Source organism: Patiria miniata, unplaced genomic scaffold, assembly GCF_015706575.1.
Source record: "Patiria miniata isolate m_02_andy unplaced genomic scaffold, ASM1570657v1 HiC_scaffold_6, whole genome shotgun sequence".
In the NCBI taxonomy this organism is placed as follows: domain Eukaryota; kingdom Metazoa; phylum Echinodermata; class Asteroidea; order Valvatida; family Asterinidae; genus Patiria; species Patiria miniata.
This window is the reverse complement of record NW_024037073.1, coordinates 213,526-233,525: the sequence shown is the minus strand read 5'-3', so window position 1 is coordinate 233,525 and position 20,000 is coordinate 213,526. Positions and strand designations below refer to the sequence as shown.

The 20,000-nt window shown below is 37.6% G+C and overlaps 1 protein-coding gene across 1 annotated transcript; it reads left to right on the top strand.

The window, feature by feature from the left end:
* Positions 1–5,982: 5,982 nt before the first annotated feature.
* Positions 5,983–19,218, top strand: LOC119743445 (aspartic proteinase A2-like). Its single transcript, XM_038219846.1, is given in 11 exon segments — positions 5,983–6,142; positions 11,189–11,308; positions 11,977–12,073; positions 12,312–12,348; positions 12,351–12,434; positions 13,572–13,690; positions 14,643–14,845; positions 15,513–15,635; positions 15,813–15,960; positions 16,461–16,559; positions 17,796–19,218. Coding segments are annotated over 10 exon segments (1,149 nt in total). The 5' UTR covers positions 5,983–6,142; positions 11,189–11,225; the 3' UTR covers positions 17,952–19,218.
* The last annotated feature ends 782 nt before the right edge of the window (positions 19,219–20,000 follow it).

The window sequence follows — 20,000 nt, the reverse complement described above, 5'->3', positions numbered from 1 at the left end:
CTTGACCTTTGGGGTCAGAGGTCATGACCTCCCCGAAGTTTTTGACTAAGTAACAATGTTATGCTCTCTAGGGGTCAAAGGTTATGACCTCTCAAAGTTTTTTTCCTATACTTTTTGTGTAGTAACCTTTGACCCCGTGACCTTTGAACCCTAGGGAGCATAACCTTGTGACCCCACCAACAGTTGCGGGGGGTCATGACCTTTGACCTCAGGGGTCACCGACCTTATACTCCGAGGTCGGCCTACAGAAGATCCCTTAACTCTAACCCTAACCCTAACCCTAACCCTAACCCTAACCCTAACCATAACCCTAACCCTAACCCTAACCCTAACCCTAACCCCCTAACCCTAACCCTAACCCTAACCCCCTAACCCTAACCCTAACCCTAACCCTAACCCTAGAAGCCCTAGAAGCCCTAGAAGCCCTAGAAGCCCTAGCTTTGATTCTACAACTGCGCATGCTCGGTGACATTGTAAATATTCATTTCCTATTTCAATTTCAATTCCCACTTTCATCAACAAGTCCCTAGCTATTCTTACCCTTTTTAGGGTTTTAACTCGACAACATCTGTCTTGTTAATAGTGCGCTATATTGCACAATTTATTGAACAACAGTTTTAAATGTACACTAGTTTGTCATCTTTCGTCACAAAAACATCAATTGTTGCGTTAAAAACAGACTGATTATTCTTCATCAACTGACAAACATTTTCTTCTTATAACTCTAACAAAATCACCAAACATGTATTTTCCATTTCCAAGCACAATAATGAGCATTTTCGTAAACATTACACAAGCAGAGTATCATCCAGCCATTCCCTTTTTTGGGGGGCCCAAAAAGTGTTAACGTGTACCAAATTAGGCAATTGATGACAAATGGTACCGAGAAAAAACTTGCACTTTGTATACGTGCGAGGTCAGTGTGAACCACAACTTGCACGTATACAAAAGTGCAACTGTTTTCGGTATCATTTGTCCTAAATTGTATAAATTCGCACACATTAGCACTGTTTTGGGCATAAAAGAGAGTATGGCTGAAATGCTAAGGAATTTCTGTACTGATTAGTCGTTAGTTTAGCCAGAGGTGCTCAGTAGTTGTTGAGTTAAAAAGTATTGGAAGGTGGGGACTTACATTTACAGTTCTGATAGGGAGACTAAGTAAATTATCAGGGAATATTTGGCTTGGAAGAGTGACTGTCCTCGCAACGAAATCTTAACAAAGTACTGTATTTCAACCAAAATGGTGCCCATTTGGCAGTTTTTAAGAAGCTAAAGCAGTTCCATCCCCTCCCGCCAAAAAAAAATGATGGAACAACACATATTTAATTACGCTAGATATTATTTTTGGCACTTTACCCAAACCAACCAAATTTTGAAGTCACAGTCGGGTAAATAATCATTTCCTGACTTCAAAAACTCTAAGGTCAGTTAAAGCCATGATCAGTAAATAGTAGGAATTTGTATTGTGATGCTCTAGTGGGTGCTTTGTGTTAGGATCCATATAAATACGTTCCATTATTCGAACCAGTCATCCGCTTGACAACAGCAACAGCAGCGGCGGATGCCTTCAGTTCACAGCTATTGCAGTGTCACCCTCGTCGTGTCGACTACGACTTCCTTTGCTAAAGGGCGAACCTTTTGTATAGACTGTAAGTTCCTTCTTGCACTTTGGGACTCTTTCGTTTGTCATTAACTCGGTGACATAAAAAAGATAACATTTTGTGATTATGACTGGGAATTATTTTTCTTCTATTTCGAGCTCAATGTTTATGACCTTAATTGGGCATGTCAGGGTCGGCATTGACGATTAGATTTTATGGTGGTAACATAATCTAGTTTTTATTGTCGCAATGTTTTTTGTTTGCCACGGTTTCCGTAATTTGTTACCATCTTTTTGTTATAATTATTATGATCAAATATTGAAATGTGTTTTCTTCATTCATTGTCTCCAATTAAAAGTGACTTTCATTCGAATCGGAATTTTAATTAATACACTTGTTTGCACACCTCCTGGATTGTCCTAGATCATTTGCAACGACACCAGAAGTGATTCTGCATTCCTCCAGAAGCTTGAAATCAGCACGGGCTTCAGCTTGGTTTCCAGCGCTGCATGGACATTTGGGACGCCAAGTCAACTGTAGCAAATTCTGAAAGTGAGTATTGTTTGGATGGCGTCTAAATCTTACCTTCTCGTATAAACAAAACTGAAGAAAATCGCTCAATAAGCTAATTCCTCGTGTACATCATCTATAATTTTAGTTTAAGGAAATTGCAGTATGAAGGACACTCCGTATTTTCTCGTCATGTCAACACAGTTATTGTGAAATTGGGAACTCAAGATAAACACATTGTATTGCAATGACATTTCCTGTAATATTTCGTCATGGTACTTGACATGAAATTCTAGAAACTTGACAGGAACCGCCGAAGAACGAATGTAATATAATTTAAGAACTATTTATGTGGTGCGCCCTCTATTATAGTGGTCTCGGTCTCTACCACCAAACTCAATTTGGGGCCAATAACTCAAGAAATACACGTTACTTTTAAATGAATTTTCGTACACTCATTCGTCATGATCTTTATTATTATTTTTTTAACGACAAATAATCAAGCTATTATAAAAGTAACAATACAGAGTTTTTAATTGCGACACATACAATCCTAATGGAAGTCAACATGGATTTTTAACGTTTAAAACACTTAATTGTTTAGATCATATTATATTTATAGCTCCTCAGTTTCTCACGCCATTCAAACTACTCATGCTACACATCGTCAAAACCAATTGCACGAAATTTCAATTTAATCCATTTTGTATTTCTTGAGTAGTTCATCGGAAACGAGGTTGTTCTTTTTCTTCCAATGTGCAGCATCCGTGTTGATGCGTTGCCGAGACCACTTATGTGTCGCGCGCCCTCTATTATAGTGGTCTCGATCTCCACCACCAAACCCAATTTGGGGCAAACAACTCAAGAAATACACGTTACATTAAAATGAATTTTCGTACACTCATTTGTCATGATGTTTGGCATCAAAAGATTTCATTTCATAAAAACCGTCAATTAATGAAGCTATTATGACCGTAACAATACAGGATTTTATTTGCAACAAATACAATCCTAGTGGAAGTCTGGATCCACCGTGCTAGCCCCCCCCCCCCCCCAATATTGGTTCTAGAACCGCGCCTGCATTGACTTGGTGACATAAAAAAGTTAACAATTTGTGATTATGACTGGGAATTGCTTTTATTCTATTTCGAGCTTAATGGCTATGACCATTGGGCATGTCACGGTCCGCATTGACGATTAGATTGATGGTGGTAACATAGTCTAGTTCTTATTGTTGCAATGTTTTTTGGTTTGCCACGGTTCCCGTCAATTTGTTACAATCTTTTTATGTTATAATATCATGATCAAAGTATTCGAATGGGTTTTCCTCATTTATTGTCTCCAGTTAAAAGTGACTTTCATTCCAATTGGAATTTTCGCGATTAGTACACTATTTTGCACACCTCCTGGATTGTCTCCTCCAGAAGCTTCAAACCAGCACGAGCTTCAGCTTGGTTTCCAGCACTGCGTGGACACTTGGGGACGCCAAGTCAACTGTAGCAAATAATGAAAGTGAGTATTTTTGGATGGCGTTTAAATCTTACATTCTCGTATAAACAAAACTGATGAAAATCGCTCAAAAAATGTAATTCCTTGTGTACATCATCTAAAATTTTAGTTTAACTCCATTTGAAAACAACAGTGTTATTATGGATCTAAAGTATGACCTTTTTATACTTAGTAGTGCACCCTCTGTTGGAAGAAACTGATGACATGAGTGTGCTTACACGCTGTAGTTTTTATTGTAGCATTTATTTTGTCTTACGGTTCCCGTCAATTTTTTTTCAAAACCATTTTGTTATATATCATGAACAATTAGTGGTCAAAATTTCAATTCAATTCAATGCATTTTCCTTAAGATGTCGGCATCATCAACAAAGAGTGGTTATGTTTTCGTTCAAGATTTCCGTCTATTTTGTTTTTTAAATCATTGAATTGCGACTAAATATTAAACATTTCATTCCAAAGTGATTCCAATTCAGAAAGATTTTTTTTCACGATAAAAATGCTGCTTTCTTTCAATCATATTGAATAATATTTTCCCAAGGTTCTCAGTCTTCAATTTTCAATCATGTTGCGTCAAATATCACGGCCCGATAATGCGACGCAATTGTCATCATATGCGATGTGTTATTCTGCAGTATTATCTCCAGAAAGAGTGTCGTATTTTTGTAAAATGGGCACATCGTGGCGCGCACATTGACAGAGGTCTTCCTCGTTTGAAGGAAATTGATGAAAGCAAGTACGATGTACGTAGCGTCGAGACTTTTTGCTTTAATGTGTATTTTTTTCCTCCACTGTTTCCGTCTAGGTATTTTTTATGTCATTACATGACGACTAATTATCGAACGATATTTTCATATCAATATCTATTATTGTGGAGTTATTGTCTCCATAAATAGCGTGTTACTTTAATTCAATTAAAAGTGACTTTAATTCGCAATCAATTGTTTTTGCGATCACAACACTAAATTTTCTTTAAATGACATTACATTATTTTATTCTTCTGTTCCTGTCAAGTTTCTTACTTTCTGTGTAAAAAATGTGATGTGTTATTGTGCAGTTATTGTCTCTAGAAAGAGTGTTCTATTTTTGTTCAATAAAAAGTGACTTATTTTCGCTACGAATTTTTCGTGATTAACTTGAACACCATATTTTCGTAAATCATATTAAATTTATTCCGGAATCGTTCTCGTCAATTTCCAAACTTGTGTAAAATATCATGGGCAATAATCGGACACAGTTTTCAATATAATGGGATTTGTTATTCTTCAGTCATTATGTCTAAAAAATGTGTTATTGATCGTTTTAATAGGCAGATTGTCATCTGCATTATACAAAAGTCTTCAAGGTGACGACCAGCGTTTGTGTAGGACGCCCTCTTTTGGAAGAAATCGACGGTAGCAAAACGGAGCGCACATTATCACCATTATTTGGGGGGGGGTGTCAGAGCGGAGGGGTGCTATATGTTTAAGGAATTTCTATGGTTGTTCATATTTCCAATTCTATATTTCTTTTAAAATTGAAAAAAAAAATTGTGTCCCTGAGAACAATTAAATCCTTCATTTTCTTCCAATTACATAGACCATTCATGGATCGACGTCCACTTCTGGCACTAAAAGAAAGGTTAAAATTACGTGAATTGCAAACTACATCCAAACCTACAAGTAAAAAGAAACCAAATTTGTCATGCTTTAAGGGTGTCAGAGTCAAGAAATTAAACCCTCTCCAGACTACGATGGTCTAATTTACGTTACAGCCAAGGTTGAAATTTTCCTGGTTGTAACAATCAAATATTCTGATAACTCGTCAAAAATATCCTAAAGGTGATGAACTTTGGATTTGCATGCTCAATTCAGTAATCAGCATTTGCGTAACCCATAACATAAGCAGATTATCATGTAGGCCTAGATGTATCACTTACATTGTCAGTTTTATTGGGCAAAATATTTGGGAAGATTGGGCTTGGATGATTGACTGTTTTAACAATGAAATCCTAACAATTGTACTGTATTTCAACAACAAAATTACCCCTACAGAGTTTTTTCTTTAAATGTTAAAGCAGCTCCCTCCTCTCCCCGCCAAAAAAAAACATAAATTGAACAACACGTAATTAAAATTAAGGTAGTTATTATTTTTGGCACTCCGCTTTTTCAACCCAATCAATACATTGATCCTCTTAAATTTCAGATGACGCCTACAAGTAAAAACAAACCAAATTTCTCAACGATTTCAGGGTGTCACGGTTGAGAAAATAAACCCTTTCCAGACTTCAAAAGGTCTAAAGTCCTGTTTAGCCATGGTCTGCAAGTGGTTGGAATTTTGTTTGTGATGCTTGAGTGGGTGCTTTGTGTCAGGATTCGTATGTGCCGGAGGATAGAAATGCGCTCCATTTTTTAAAATCAATCACCCGCTTGACTACAGCAACAGCGCGCAGCGCCGGATGCCTTCAGTTCACAGCTATTGCAGTGCCCCCCTCGTCGTGTTGACTCCTACTTTCTTTGCTAAAGGGAGAACCTGTTGTACAGACCGTAAGTACTTTTTGTCTTCGTACCTACAGGTAGTGACTGTTTGATTTATTTCCATCTAATATTTGACTACTCAGTAACTTTAGTTCATATAAAGTGTAAGCTTATCGTGTTTGTAATGATTTCATCATGTAAAATACTAACATACAGGGTGTGTCAAAACAAGCGGAACCCAAACCCCAAAATTATATTTCATATTTCAGAAAATATGTAGCACCCAAAATAATGACTGGAAAGCCAATTTCATAAGCCTCTTTTAGATGAAAAAAATTACTGAAATTGGTCAACCGTTCAAAGAATATCACCATTTAAACACAATGATCCTAAAACCTGTGTCGTTCAAAAAAAATGCAATTTCAACAATCGTCTTCACAATTGTCTTCAAACATCACCCGCGATGAAATCTTAGTTTAAACGTAAACAATATGCAACAAAATCCTTTTGAAGGCTCGCCTTTTAAAAAAGTAGATTTTATAAACCATATTGTTTGCCATTACCAGGGTTGATATTGTGTACTTCAGTTGGTGACAGTTGTGGAAACAAGCAATAAATTGCTTTTTCTTTTTGGACGAGACAGGTTGTAGGGTCATTAAGTTTAAATGGTGATATTCTTTGAACGGATTGAGCAATTTCAGTATTTTTTCATCGAAAAGTAGCTTTTGAAAATGGCTTTCAAGTCATTATTATTTTAGTGCTACAAAAAAAATTTTTAAATATGAAATATATTTTTGGGGATTTGGGTTCCGCTTTTTTTGACTCACCCTGTATCATGATTAATGACTGGAATGTGTTTTCTTAACTTTCTCGTTTTCAATTAAAGGTGAATTTAATTCGGATTAAGATTTTTGCGATTTAACTACACTGGATTTTCTTTCAGTAAATTTTTCAAATTCTGATATCAGACATCACGGCCAATAATTGGATGATTTTCGCAAACATTCTTCAGTAATTGTCTCCAGAAAAAAATTGATTTAGTTTTGTTTCTTGGGCATACCGTGATTCCATGATTCCAATTCGGAATGATTTTTTTCACGGTAAAAACACTTTTTTTATTCCATAATGAATATTTTTTCCATGGTTCTCGTGAAGTTTCAAGCATGTGCGAATATCATGGCCAATTATAGGACGTAATTTTAATTTTATGTTAGGTGTTATACTGCAGATAATGTCTCCTGAAAGAGTGTCTTATTTTTGTTTAATGGGCATATCGTGATCCGCATTAACAGAAGTCTTTACGGTGCTGGCCAGAGTTTGTGTAGTACCGTAGGACGTCCCGTTTAGGAAGAAACTTATGGAAGAAATTATGATGTACGGAGCGTCCACACTCTGTTGCTTTATTGTCATGTGGTTTTTTTTCCATGAAGGCTCCGGTCGAGGTTTTCTATGTCATTACGTCACGACTAATTATCGAACAATATTTTCATATCAATATCTATTATTGGAGTTATTGTCTCAATAAACAGTGTGTTTTTTTAACTCAATTAACTGTGACTTAATTACAATGCGACTAAAAAACAAAATTTTCTTTAAATCATATTTAATTTGTTCTTCCACTGTAAATATCCTTACTTTCAGTGTCAAAAATCTTGGCGAATAGTCGCACGCAATTTCAACCCAATGCGATGTGTTAATCTGCAGTTATTGTCTCTAGAAAGAGTGTTTAGTTTTGTTCAATAAAAAGTGAGTTAGATTCAGAATGAATTTTTGATGATTAAAAAACATATTTTCGTAAATCATGTTGACTTAATTCTGGAACCCTACGGTTCTCATCAATTTTTTAAATTTCAAATTTGTGTAAAATACCATGGCCAATAATCGGACGCAATTTCAATTAAATGCAAGGTGTTATTCTAGTGCAGTTACTATGTACAAAAAGATTGTTTTATTGTTTGTTTAATAGGCAGATCGTCATCTGCATAATACAAAGTCTTGCTCACCAGTGATTGTGTAGGACGCCCTTTTGGAAGAAATTGATGGTAGCAAAAGCTACGAAGCACCCACACGCTGTTAATTTATTGTCTTGTGTATTTGTGACCTGTCACCAAGAAACCTACAGTCTATGTCTTAGACCATGGCGGAGCGATGGTCTACAAAATTTGGGCAGATTCGCTGACTAATCATGCAAGAAAACTGCATACTGACCTCTACATTTTGACCAATCAGCGGGCGCTTTCTATATTGGGTCTTCCATCCTTCACTGTTGTCGCGTCATAGATATTGATAAGAAAAAACCTAGATACAGCAACAGAGGGTGTTGTTTTATTACAAAACACTGCTTTTTAGTCCAGATTTGGGAATGAAATGGCGCCACGATTTAGTAAAGTCGACCCCAATTGGCTGAGGCGCGAGATATCATAAATCTGCATGCATTGATATATCAGACGTTATACGGGAGACTAACTCCGTAGATAACGGGTGATACTTAGACTACACGAAACCCGGACAAAGTAGCCCCCCAAAAAATGAGGTTTTGGTATTTTCTAAATTCTCCAGTTATTCAGCTTTCTAATGACATATAGTTTATATTGTGTATTCCTCCCTATAATCCCATGAAAAGTGATTCTGACCCTAACATTTCCCCACCGATAAAAAATTGTATTACGAGAAAACCAGCTTTGTGTGCACGGGAAGAAATCTCAACACGCACACGGGTGAATGCAATGTACACGCATGATAAGTGCACTCCGCAAGGTCATTTCAAACGTTCATTGCAACCACCAAGCTCTCATTATTGGGTTACTACCCTATAATTGGTAAACATCAATAACATTTCATCAGAAATATTTTCTGAAAGTTTGAACAATTTTAATTGCCAATTTCAAAAGTTATGGCAGTTTAATTCTGTAGTGTTTCAAAAGACGGTCCTTCAAAAGGACTTTGTTGAATATTTTTAACTTTTAAACTGAGGTTTTATCGCTGGTGAAGTATGGAGACAATTGTGACGACGATTCTTAAAATCGCATTTTGGACAAAAGAGGTTTTAGGGTCATTGGGTTTAAATGGTGATATACTTCAATATGAAATATATTTTGGGGGTTTGGGTTCCCCTTTTTTGACTCACCCTGTATAGAGGAAATAATGCTTAGGCTTGTTGGGGAAATGACTGAAAGACACCATTTTCTCCCTTGTTTAGTTTCACTATTTATTTTGAGTATTAAATAATCCCATACCATATTAACCATTGACAGTAAAGTGGTGAAATGTGAATTTTAAAGCACATGGTATGGATGCACACCAGTCAATAGGCAAAAAAAATCCATCTGCCGAGCTCATGAATGAAAGTTATACCCTCAAAATATTCTACATTAGAGAGTTCTGAGAGCCAAGGAATTGAGTAATTGAAGACATGTGGCACTAAACCTCTGGCCTGGACTTGGAGCTTCCAATTCTGAAAAATTTGGATGCAATTGGGCCCGAAAGTGGCGCTATTTAGCCATGTTGTGGAGGGATAATCCTTTTTAAAAATGTCTACTTTTCCAGTTTGGGAAACATCATTCGTTTAAGGGGTGTTCTTTTTTGGGTGAGAATGTCTCAAAAAAATCACTGGTGACCCACCAAAAAAAATTGAAAGATGACATGTTGATCAGTCATCATTTTTCTGTAGATCGTGATCACCTGTACGTGAGAGTTTTGAGTATTTTTTTAAAGAATTGTGGAGTGTGGGCATTTATCATTGCTGTCTATGGGAATTTTAATACAGGGATGCACCCTTTAGTTACTATCTGAATCGTTATTCAGTCCGGCACTTAAATATAATGGTAGAATTCATGGCAATAATACGGCAGAATGTGGAAATCCGCCATACACTTTGTCAGAATAAGAATCTCTTATCGGGTGTCTGATTAGTTGACGTTCGGGACAAGTGTAGCAGGGAGCCAGTCATTATGCTAGCTTGCATGGCCATGGAACCCGCCAGACATGTTTTATTCGCGAAAGTTGAAAGTGCACAAACAAAATGTTTGAGTACACTTAACTGTTTCGCAAAGGTTTGGGATTTAAAAACATGATTTTGAGAAAGAAGATGAGTGGTTCTTTCTGTCGATTAGTGTAGAAGTTCTGCCGGTGTGTGTTTCAGGCCGGTGTAAGCTGAAGTTTGTCTATCTTTTTTTCACTTTCGCGAAGGTCTTTTTTGTTCGTTTTTTTTCCCCAAAAAAACTTAAGCAAAGATTAATTACTCGCAGCGAAGTATAAATATAGCATCTTATATAGATACATTTCAAAGAGTAAATTTGAAAATTTAAAGACAAGTTTGGATGCCATAAGATTTACAAAATAAGACGTCCCATTTAATTTTAGATTCGGATAACGGATCGTGCATACATAGCAAAGAAAAGGGACGGCTTTTGCACAGGCTGCGCTCTGACTGCGCCTTAGCATCGTCGACGGATAAGGTCCAAATGACGCTTCGGGTGAATCTCATGAGCAAAGACCATTAGAAATAATAATACTCGTACGGGATACGTAAGCGGCTCGGGGAAAAGGTTGCTTTTTAAATTATATTTTGCGTGTTTTTTTAAAATCTGGCACAGCAATGTGCATTAGCATCAAAATTTTATAGATGTGGTTTGGTCAAATAATCACCCAAAATGGAGGTATAAACAGCTAGTTCTTATTTCAGAGCCACATGCATAGGCCTATGGAAGAAAGTTTGTGACCTACACATGACTTTGCACTTCGATGTGTGCAATCCCTCTGATTTCATGATCAGACACGTGCATAATCACGAGTCTATAATGATGGTCTCCTCGTGACCCATTTAGGAAAAAAACTGAGTCACGTGAAAGCAACTCTGAACTGACGCAATGCGGCTGTCTTTATTTAGAATTTTCGTATTTTAGTGTTCTCTTTCAACTATAAGGAAGTACCCACAGAACGCTTTGATAATACAAATACTCCACGGTTTAATGATGTTTGTTCTTCTTTGAGAGCCTGGACTGTATGGGCGGGCTGATCTATGCTCATTGATCTTTGATCTGCATTTTGTTTACCTTGCGATTTCAAGTTTATTATAAAAAGCAACCGTACCGAAATCTTTCATATTCGGTTCAGGTTTTCAAATTGGCGAGTTCGTAGTTTCAACATCATCATGAGGGCAGCGTTAGTGTTCCTGGTGTACTTTGGTGTGATGTGCTTCTTGCACACAACACAGGGTGAGGATGGAGTGATAAGGTAAGATAGATCAGACCGGAGTTCTCTGCATGTGTTTTCCCTTGATGAAATCAAAATTACTTGAAATTGTAATTAATTTAGATTGTAAAGCAATTCTACCCATTTATTTGGATCGTTTGTTAATCTTTCAAACCGTGCACTGCAACACATCCCACCAGCCTCATGTTAAAATTGTTCAATAACTGTCCAGATTGGCAAAAATATATATACGGCCTTCGCAATTGGGTAATAATAGTTTACGACAATATTCAAATCAATTGTAAAATAGTATGAAGTGCGTTGAAGGACGCGATTCTCGAAATTAATTAATTGCTGGTTTACATATGCCTCGTTGTCATCATTTGCGCAAATGTGGCCTGGAAATTGTAATGTCAATGTTGCAGCGATTGATTAATACGTCTTTTTAAGGTAAAAAAAACATTTATTGATTAATTCTACAATGTCACAGGCTTGCACCTGATACCTCATTGATAGTGCAGTATTAATATTGCGTCATCGATGTGTATTTTGTAAACTCTTACTTGCTTCTGATTTGTCAAGGATGTGTTTCCAAACTGATCGCTCAAGAAACACGGGCCTTTCTGTCAAAGTCTTGATTGTGACTGCTTCGAAAAGTTCAGCACGATTGTTTTCAAATTGTTTTTACTCCTTTCTATAAATTCAAACAGAATACCCTTAAAGCGCCTGCAGCGCCCTCTGACGTCAGTCACAAGACGTTTCCGCAACTTTCTAAGGGATCCTGAACCACTGAGAAATGACAACGAAGTAAGTTGTGATTGTTTAGACTTTACCCTTCTGCAGGTTCTTGTTTATTTATTTTAAATTCCGGATTTTTATACTGATTGTTTATTCATCCATTTCCTTTGACATTTTGGCGCATCCTCTATAACTTGTAAATTTAACTGCACTTCAGAGTTACTATAACGGACACCCCCCCCAAAAAAAAAAATCGGGAAATTATTTAATTACCTCAATAACAACATTTTATATAATTTTCATTTAGTTTTTATATTACGGTCCGATTAGCATCGGTACGCCTCCCAACCGTTTCTTGTCACTTTCGACACGGGCTCGTCCAACCTGTGGGTGCCTTCTGTGTTGTGTCCTGACACGGCACCTGGATGTCGTAAGTATTTCCAAAAATATATCTTAGACTATTAGCAAGTTCTGTATAGAAGGATTCAAGCCAAACGAAGTACTAACGGGTTTCGTAGTTGCCTAGAGGCACTATACAGTGTAAGTCAAAAAAACACTTTACACTTTTAAAATTGGCCATAGTTTTATTCTGTAGCAATATAGATAAGATATTTTCATATGTACTTTTAGAGTAACTCTTCCTGCTTCTTTTGGTGACATTTGCACTGGATTAGTTTTCATGCATGACTGCACATGAGACAATTAAAGGGGTTGGGTGAAATCTGACTTGCGCCAACTGGTCAGGGCTGGATAAGAATGAGACAATTTAAAAGAACACAAACCATTATCTTGGTTCTGGTCATGGAATGCATAATCAGTTCAGATTTGTGAATATTGCTTGCAAGAGTTCAGTAGGCAAATGTGGATGACCTCCAGGAAAGGATAACTCGTGCAATTTGACATTCTCAGACAAGACAGGGAGGTGATTCGCCGTGCTGTTGCAGGAATGATGCGCCGAGCCCAGCTGTGCATTCAACGAGATGGTGGCCATGTTGAGGACTAGGACACCGTGGAATTTAATTGCTTTTTAATTTAATTTAAATGTTTCAAATAAACACGAAGTTTAAAATCTAATTAAATCCTGTTTTGTCTCTTTGTTAGACAATGGTTGTGTTCTCTTAAACTGTTTCTTTCTTATCCAGCCCTGACCAGTTGGCGCAAGTCAGATTTCACCCGACACCTTTAATTGTCTCCTGTGCAGTCATGCATCAAAACTAATCCAGTGAAAATGTCACCAAAAAAAGCAGGAAGAGTTACTGTAAAAGTAGGCTACATATGAAAATATCTCATCTATATTGCTACAGAATAAAACTATGACCAATTCTAAAAGTGTATTGGGTTTTTTTTACTCACACTGTACATCTGAACACTATAAATTTAGGGCTGATGTTTAAGTTTTTCAATTGAACGTTTCGACTGTAAAGCAAATATGGATAACAACGTTTCCCGAAGTAAATCACTTAATAAAGATAGTGAATAGAGATAAAGGTCACAACAGACAAATTGTTACCAGTACTCCTTTTTAGGCCGGATGCGCCGTTTAACAACTTTTTTTATATCTTTGTAGCACATCATCACAAGTACAATCACTCCATGTCCTCCACCTATCGACCAAACGGTACTGTAATCCATCTCCTATATGGAACAGGAAACGTAACTGCCTTCTTAAGTACGGATGTAGTTCGGGTAAGAAGATCTTGAAAGTTGTTGTACGACCTGTTTTCAATGGATATCATCAGAAAAAAAAATAATCAACTACTTGTAAACAATGGTAGATAATGCTTTGTTTTGAAGAAAAATTGGGCAATCTTTGTCTTGTTTCGTTGGGTCAAAATGTAAATGGCTCGTTGAAGTAAACAGCAGGAGAGTGGCATTCAGGAAACGGGTGGGGGATGATATGAATGGGTTGATTGAAGGCGTGCCAAAGACACGCCCTGTTATAGGGGGTCCGGGTCATGCCCTCGAAGAATTGTGAAATCTACGATACTTTCTCATGCACTCTAAGGCAATTTGGAAATAGATTTAGGAATTTTAGCATTCCCTTTATTATTTTTAGCCCCATTTCACTAGTATCATGACATTAGTCAGCGGCTGAAAAGAGGGCTGCAAACGCCACCCCTCCTCTCCGATCATATTTTTTGTTGTTGTTTTTAAGTCTTATTTTAAATGGGTAGCACATTCAGTGGAATCCACCAGTCTCCCACGAAGCCCAGTAAAGTGAAGACAATGTGTGTGAAAAAATAACAGTTTTAGACGAGGGAAGAAAAACCCAGAAGAATATTCTCGGGAAACCCCACTGAATCAAGTAGGGACTGAAAACCCAATCGACAAATTAGCCCGGAACGTCGAGTTTATACCTCTGGTTCTTTTCAGAACCATTCTTTTAGTTGAGAAATCATTCGCACATGGTGTTTCCGCAAACCTTTCATTCATTATAATGGTGGAGAAACTAATGCATTAGTTTCTCCACCATACAAAGCCTCAAATCTTCCTTAAATCAGCCCAGGCAGGAATTTTCACATGCGGTGGAAGGCGAGGAAAGTGCCGCTACTCCAACATGACTTTCCTTATTGGGAAAATAACTCAAACGAAAGTTTTAACATAATAAGTGTGACATGCTTCTATTTATTTCGAGTAGGTGGATGAACTTAACGTGGTTGGTACAACGTTCGGGGAGGCAACCTACATGAGCAAAGATTTTGCTTACCCGGAAGTACCAATAGATGGTCTGTTTGGTATGGCCTATCCTGGCTTGGCTGTAGGCGGAGTCACACCGGTGTTCAATAAGATGATTGAAGAGGGACTCGTTTCAAAGCCAATCTTTTCGTTTTTCCTGAGCGTGTAAGTATGGCACATACATATATATCCATATTCACATGTATGCATGGCGCAAAGTACGCACGACATAATTTCTAATACTACCTAAGAAAACCCAGAATTTTTAAGTCGTCTTGTTCGTGCGTGGGTGCATTGTGTAGTGCTTACATAGATAAACTGTGAAGTTGATATCCGTCATTCTGGCGAACGAAGAGATATTATCGAACAAGTAATCTTCAAGATCTTTGTCCTGGTCTTCGGCTCTCTCCATGGCACAAGACACCCACCTACGTCCAAGAGTACAACGCCATGATCTATACCGACGCCTTTTTTCCTCCGACGCAAATCTTCTTCGAGTACCCCGCTCACATCACTCCTGGCCTATATGGGGAAACCGATCTTTCTCCCTAACCGGTCCTTCCCTGTAGAACTCATTACCCATTAAACTGAGAAAGGAGACTTCCTACTTCACATTCAAGAATCAACTCAACTACTATCTCTTTCATTAATATGTATCACCATTGTTTAATTTGGATATGTTTCCCTCGGATGACAGCAAAGTAAGAGGGATCTTTTCTGCGTCAGGAGTGTCACTTTGTCACAGACATGGAGCATTACAAGTAAGCATTATTATTATTGAGAAACCAATTCTGACCAGCCATACTAATCAGTAACAATTCTTCGACTGCAGGAACGATAACGGTACCAGAGGTGGAGAGCTTGTTCTCGGTGGATCAGACCCCAGTCATTATACGGGTGAATTCACCTACGTACCTGTAAGCCAGAAAATGTACTGGCAATTCGGTGTAGACGGGTGAGCTTTTATAATAATGATTAACATTGATTTTGTTTTTGCTTTCTAGAACAACTCAACATTGTTTTTCGTAATTTGCATTATCTTCGTTGTTCTCCCTTAATGAACAAAAATAAATTTAGAAGAAAATGTAGTAATTAATCTCAACACGCCCTTCTTTTTTGCTTTTGCGTTAAGCATTGACATCAAAGGGGCTCCTGTTACCTGCGAATCGGGTTGTCAGGCTATCGCAGACACCGGTACTTCACTGATCGTTGGACCGTCTAAGATGATCAAGGAAATCAATGACCAATTGGGTGCAGTATACAACCCACAGCAGCAGCTGGTGAGTTTACTTAAACTACGGAGAGGTGACATCTTTTATTAGTTTTATACGACAAAGGAAAAGACTAACTGACATCAAAATTATAATGCTGCAGTTTGTTGGGGAACAAACGTCCATAACTGCAACAGTTGTTAGCATTGATTTTTGGTGTCCCATCGCTTCTTTATTGCATTTTTTACCGGGTGTGCCCAAACAGTTTAAAACTGGTTTCCATGGGGGCCCTGCATACACTAATAATGATTATACACACATGTACAAATATAATGCATTACAAATACAAATATACTTGTGTTTTGCATGCGTGTGTGACCGAAAGATTGAAAATAGGCGATTTACAATATTTTTATTTTGGCAAAGTCTGCTATTCGTAAATAGAAGTCTTGTTTTAGAATTCTGCAAAAAAAGCTTGTTGTTTAACTCTCGCCCTTCCACATTTTCTATCAAGGGACTCCACTGGAAATAAGTTGATCGCATTAAAATGATCATTCTTCTACTTTCAGTACTTCATCAATTGCAACGAAATTAGTAGTCTACCAAACGTCGTGTTCATGATTGCCAACAAGCCGTTTCCCATCTCTCCGAAAGAATACGTAGTGATGGTGAGTGTATATGGCCGATGCTTAACCAACATGATACTCGTTAGGCCCTGATTTTCTGGGATTTACTTATAAGTGAATAGATATGATTAAATTGGAAAAGACCAGTTTAAGTGGTTAAACTTTATTACGAAAAGTCACGTCAATTTACTTTATTATAGACGTGGTCGGTGATTTCCGATATTGACAATTAAACACATATGAATGTCGCCCATGAAATTGACTTGACTAGTCCAACAGTCGATGACCAGTCAGTGGAATAATGTTTGCACGTGCTCGTGTGTTTTTCATTTCCATTCTACTCTAATTGATTTTGTGTGTGTGCCTGTTTTCCCTCTTTTTGGTACATGTTTTAATATAGTTGTATTTCTGTTTTATTTATATTACTGTATGTATATGTCCGCATTTTAAAATTTTGTCAATTTGACCTGTCGTGGAACATTACTCATAACTCTGTCAAAAATTTTCAGTTTTGGACGCTTGATGTCTCGTTTTAAAGTTGAAAGGCGTATCTTTCAAACCATACCTATATTAGCTATGTTGGTTACACCTTCTACGTCTGGCATTCTGTTTTATTTTTGAGACACACTGTACAGCGGCGGCGGAACGCTTATCAAACTGGGGGGGGGGGGGGTACACCACCAAAAAAAGGGCAATTGCTCAAAAAAGGCACCCTCCGTCAGTGTGAAAGAAGAGAAAATTGTGAAACTATCCCTCGAAAGCACAAACACCCCTCTTGCAATAATAAAATTGTGTCCCTCTCGAGATGAAAAATTGGCCATCAAAACAATAGTGCTCCCCTCACAAAAACTCATCGAGATGGAAAACTGCCCCTCAAAAGTGCAATTAGTGCCCCGTTTGCAACATTAAAACTGTCACCGTCTCAAGATGGAAAACTGGCCTGTAAAAAATAATAGTGCTCCTCACGCAAATAAAATGGTCACTGAACTGGCCATCAAAAGCAACAGTGCCCCTCTCACGAATAAAACGGTCCCTTTGCCTAGGCCTAACAAGTCAAATTCAAGGGCGGACCCCCGAGAACAATACTGTTATATTGAGACTATTTTAGGAATAGACCTGCACTTTATTTTTTTGAGTAAGGGAATTAAGTTTTTTTAATTGTTCACGCACATTTTTGAAAGTGTATAGCAATGTTGTTAGTACATTTTGTTCCGGGTAACATGTATTCCTTCCTTAACATGTATTCCTCCTTTGTGCCTTTCTATTTTTATTTGGCAGAATCCTGGCAACGTCTGTTTCACAGCCTTCGCACCCGACGAATTCTCACCTCTGTTCATAATGGGCGATCCCTTCCTAAGGGTGTACTATGCAGAATTTGACTTTGGAAACAACCGACTTGGCTTTGCGACTGCCGTCCAGAAGCAGAAGTTGTGAGAAGAGAAACTAGATATCGTGGAGTCTTAGGAAAAATATCTTTTATTTATCGTTTTGACGATATAAGGGAAAACTACACAATAACTTTAACATTTTTCAAAAACCATAATGTTCTACAATAAATTAGTAATTCCTACAGTATTTTAAAGTTAGAAACCTTTTTTTTTTTCCTTTTTATTTGTGAAGAACTCAAAACTTTAATTTTCAGCAGAAATTGATTGAAACTAAGTTCCCACTTTTTAAAGTTTAAATTATATAGTTTTAAAGAGCTCAGATTTAGTCGATTCATTGAAATGTGGTTTTATATGAATAACAAATGGACATGCAAAGAACATCGCAAGCCTCGATGCCTTTGTGCAATGAATCCAAGGGGGAAGAGCTGCAAGCGTTGTTATTAGTACTGATGAAGAAACTTCCAACGTACTTTAACAACATGCACATTGATGGCTGTTACCTGTTATTCAATTCTGGTCAACAACGCACGCATGCGGGCGCACTTCAGACCGACGGTTACTGAATGACAGGTAACTACCATCGATAATTACAGGATAACTAGGCCTCCAAAGGTGCGGAATTCAATGGTTTCTTTGGCTAATAAGCAGTCATACTTATGTATTGGGTGATTATCAAGTGACAAAAATAATTCCAATCTTGATTTCCTCATACACTTTATGGAGTTTTGTGGCTGAACCGTGGAATACGGAGGTCGTCCAGGATTTCAGCCACATTTATGGGGCTAGTCAGTACCAAGTGCACTGTTTCCACTTAGTGATATCCCTCCCTGGCCAATCATCAACATTGCTCGTTACGCCACTAAGTTAACCTCAAACTTTGTATAACCAAGTCTAAAACTGTCTTCCCATTGCGTTTTCTGCCTCTTTGTGTTGGAATTGTAGCTTTGTTTATAGTATTCACACAATAAATAGTGTCGTGCTTCCAAGCTCTCCACCTGTGCAACAAACAGTCGTTTAAATGGACAGTTTCATCCGGAAATTGTAAACTTTATTGTTTCATATTGTTTACTTCTAATAATTCGAAAGTCAATGTCAAGAAAATCCACATTTAGTCTTACATTTACGGATCAACTGTTTCACATTTGAAGCGACAGAGATGTGTGCTTCCGCAATGATACCTTATAACCCGAGGGCTGAAATTCAACCGACATCGTCTCCTGGCATTAATTCCTGTTATAATATTTGGTTTTATATATGGATCAAGTGAAAATAAATTGATTGAACTTTTCCAGTAGATTTATGTGGAATCTCAAGCATTTTCTGTCGTCACTGTTTGTGTCTTAAAATTGTTTAAAATATAGTTTTAAGGTAATAATGTGCAAAATATATTTTCCATCTCAAATGTGATGAACTGATCGTGTGATTTTAAAGTCAGTTGCTAGCGCTCTCTGCTGTCTCTATTTTCCGTGGATCTTTGCAAGTGATAAGTTCACTGTTTCCACTTGCTGAGATCCTGACTGATCGTCTCAATTGCTTGTGACACAATAACACTGAATTATCTTGCACAGACATGTCTAGACGTTAACGCGTTACAAAAAATATCAGCCAACACGGGGCGCTTTTCCACTCGCAAAATTATTTTTTTTAGTATGTTAACCTTTTATTTTTTCTTTGTGTGAGAGTGTTAAAATAAGTTCTATTTCAATTTCTTCTAGGTCAAGGCCTGTTTTGTCGTAAATTGACCGAACTAGTTTGGATAAATCCAGCGGTCCTAGTAGATCCCGTAAACAGGGCGTCGATTGTAAACAAGTCTGACTATAAAGCACACTGTCCGAAACGTCGAGTTATACACTCAACCAACCGGTTTTTCAGAACCACACTTCTTCCAAGAAGAGATTTCTTTCCACATGGTGTTTACAGTGTTGTAGTCGAGTACTTTTTCCAAATGCCGAGTACTTAGGTTGCCGAGTACGAGTACTTGACCTCCGAGTACAAGAACGGGTCTCCGAGAACGAGTATTTAACTTCTGAGTACGGCCATACGGCAAATGGTTTCATTGTGGTAAATAGGCCCAGGACCAGTCAGACCGATATAC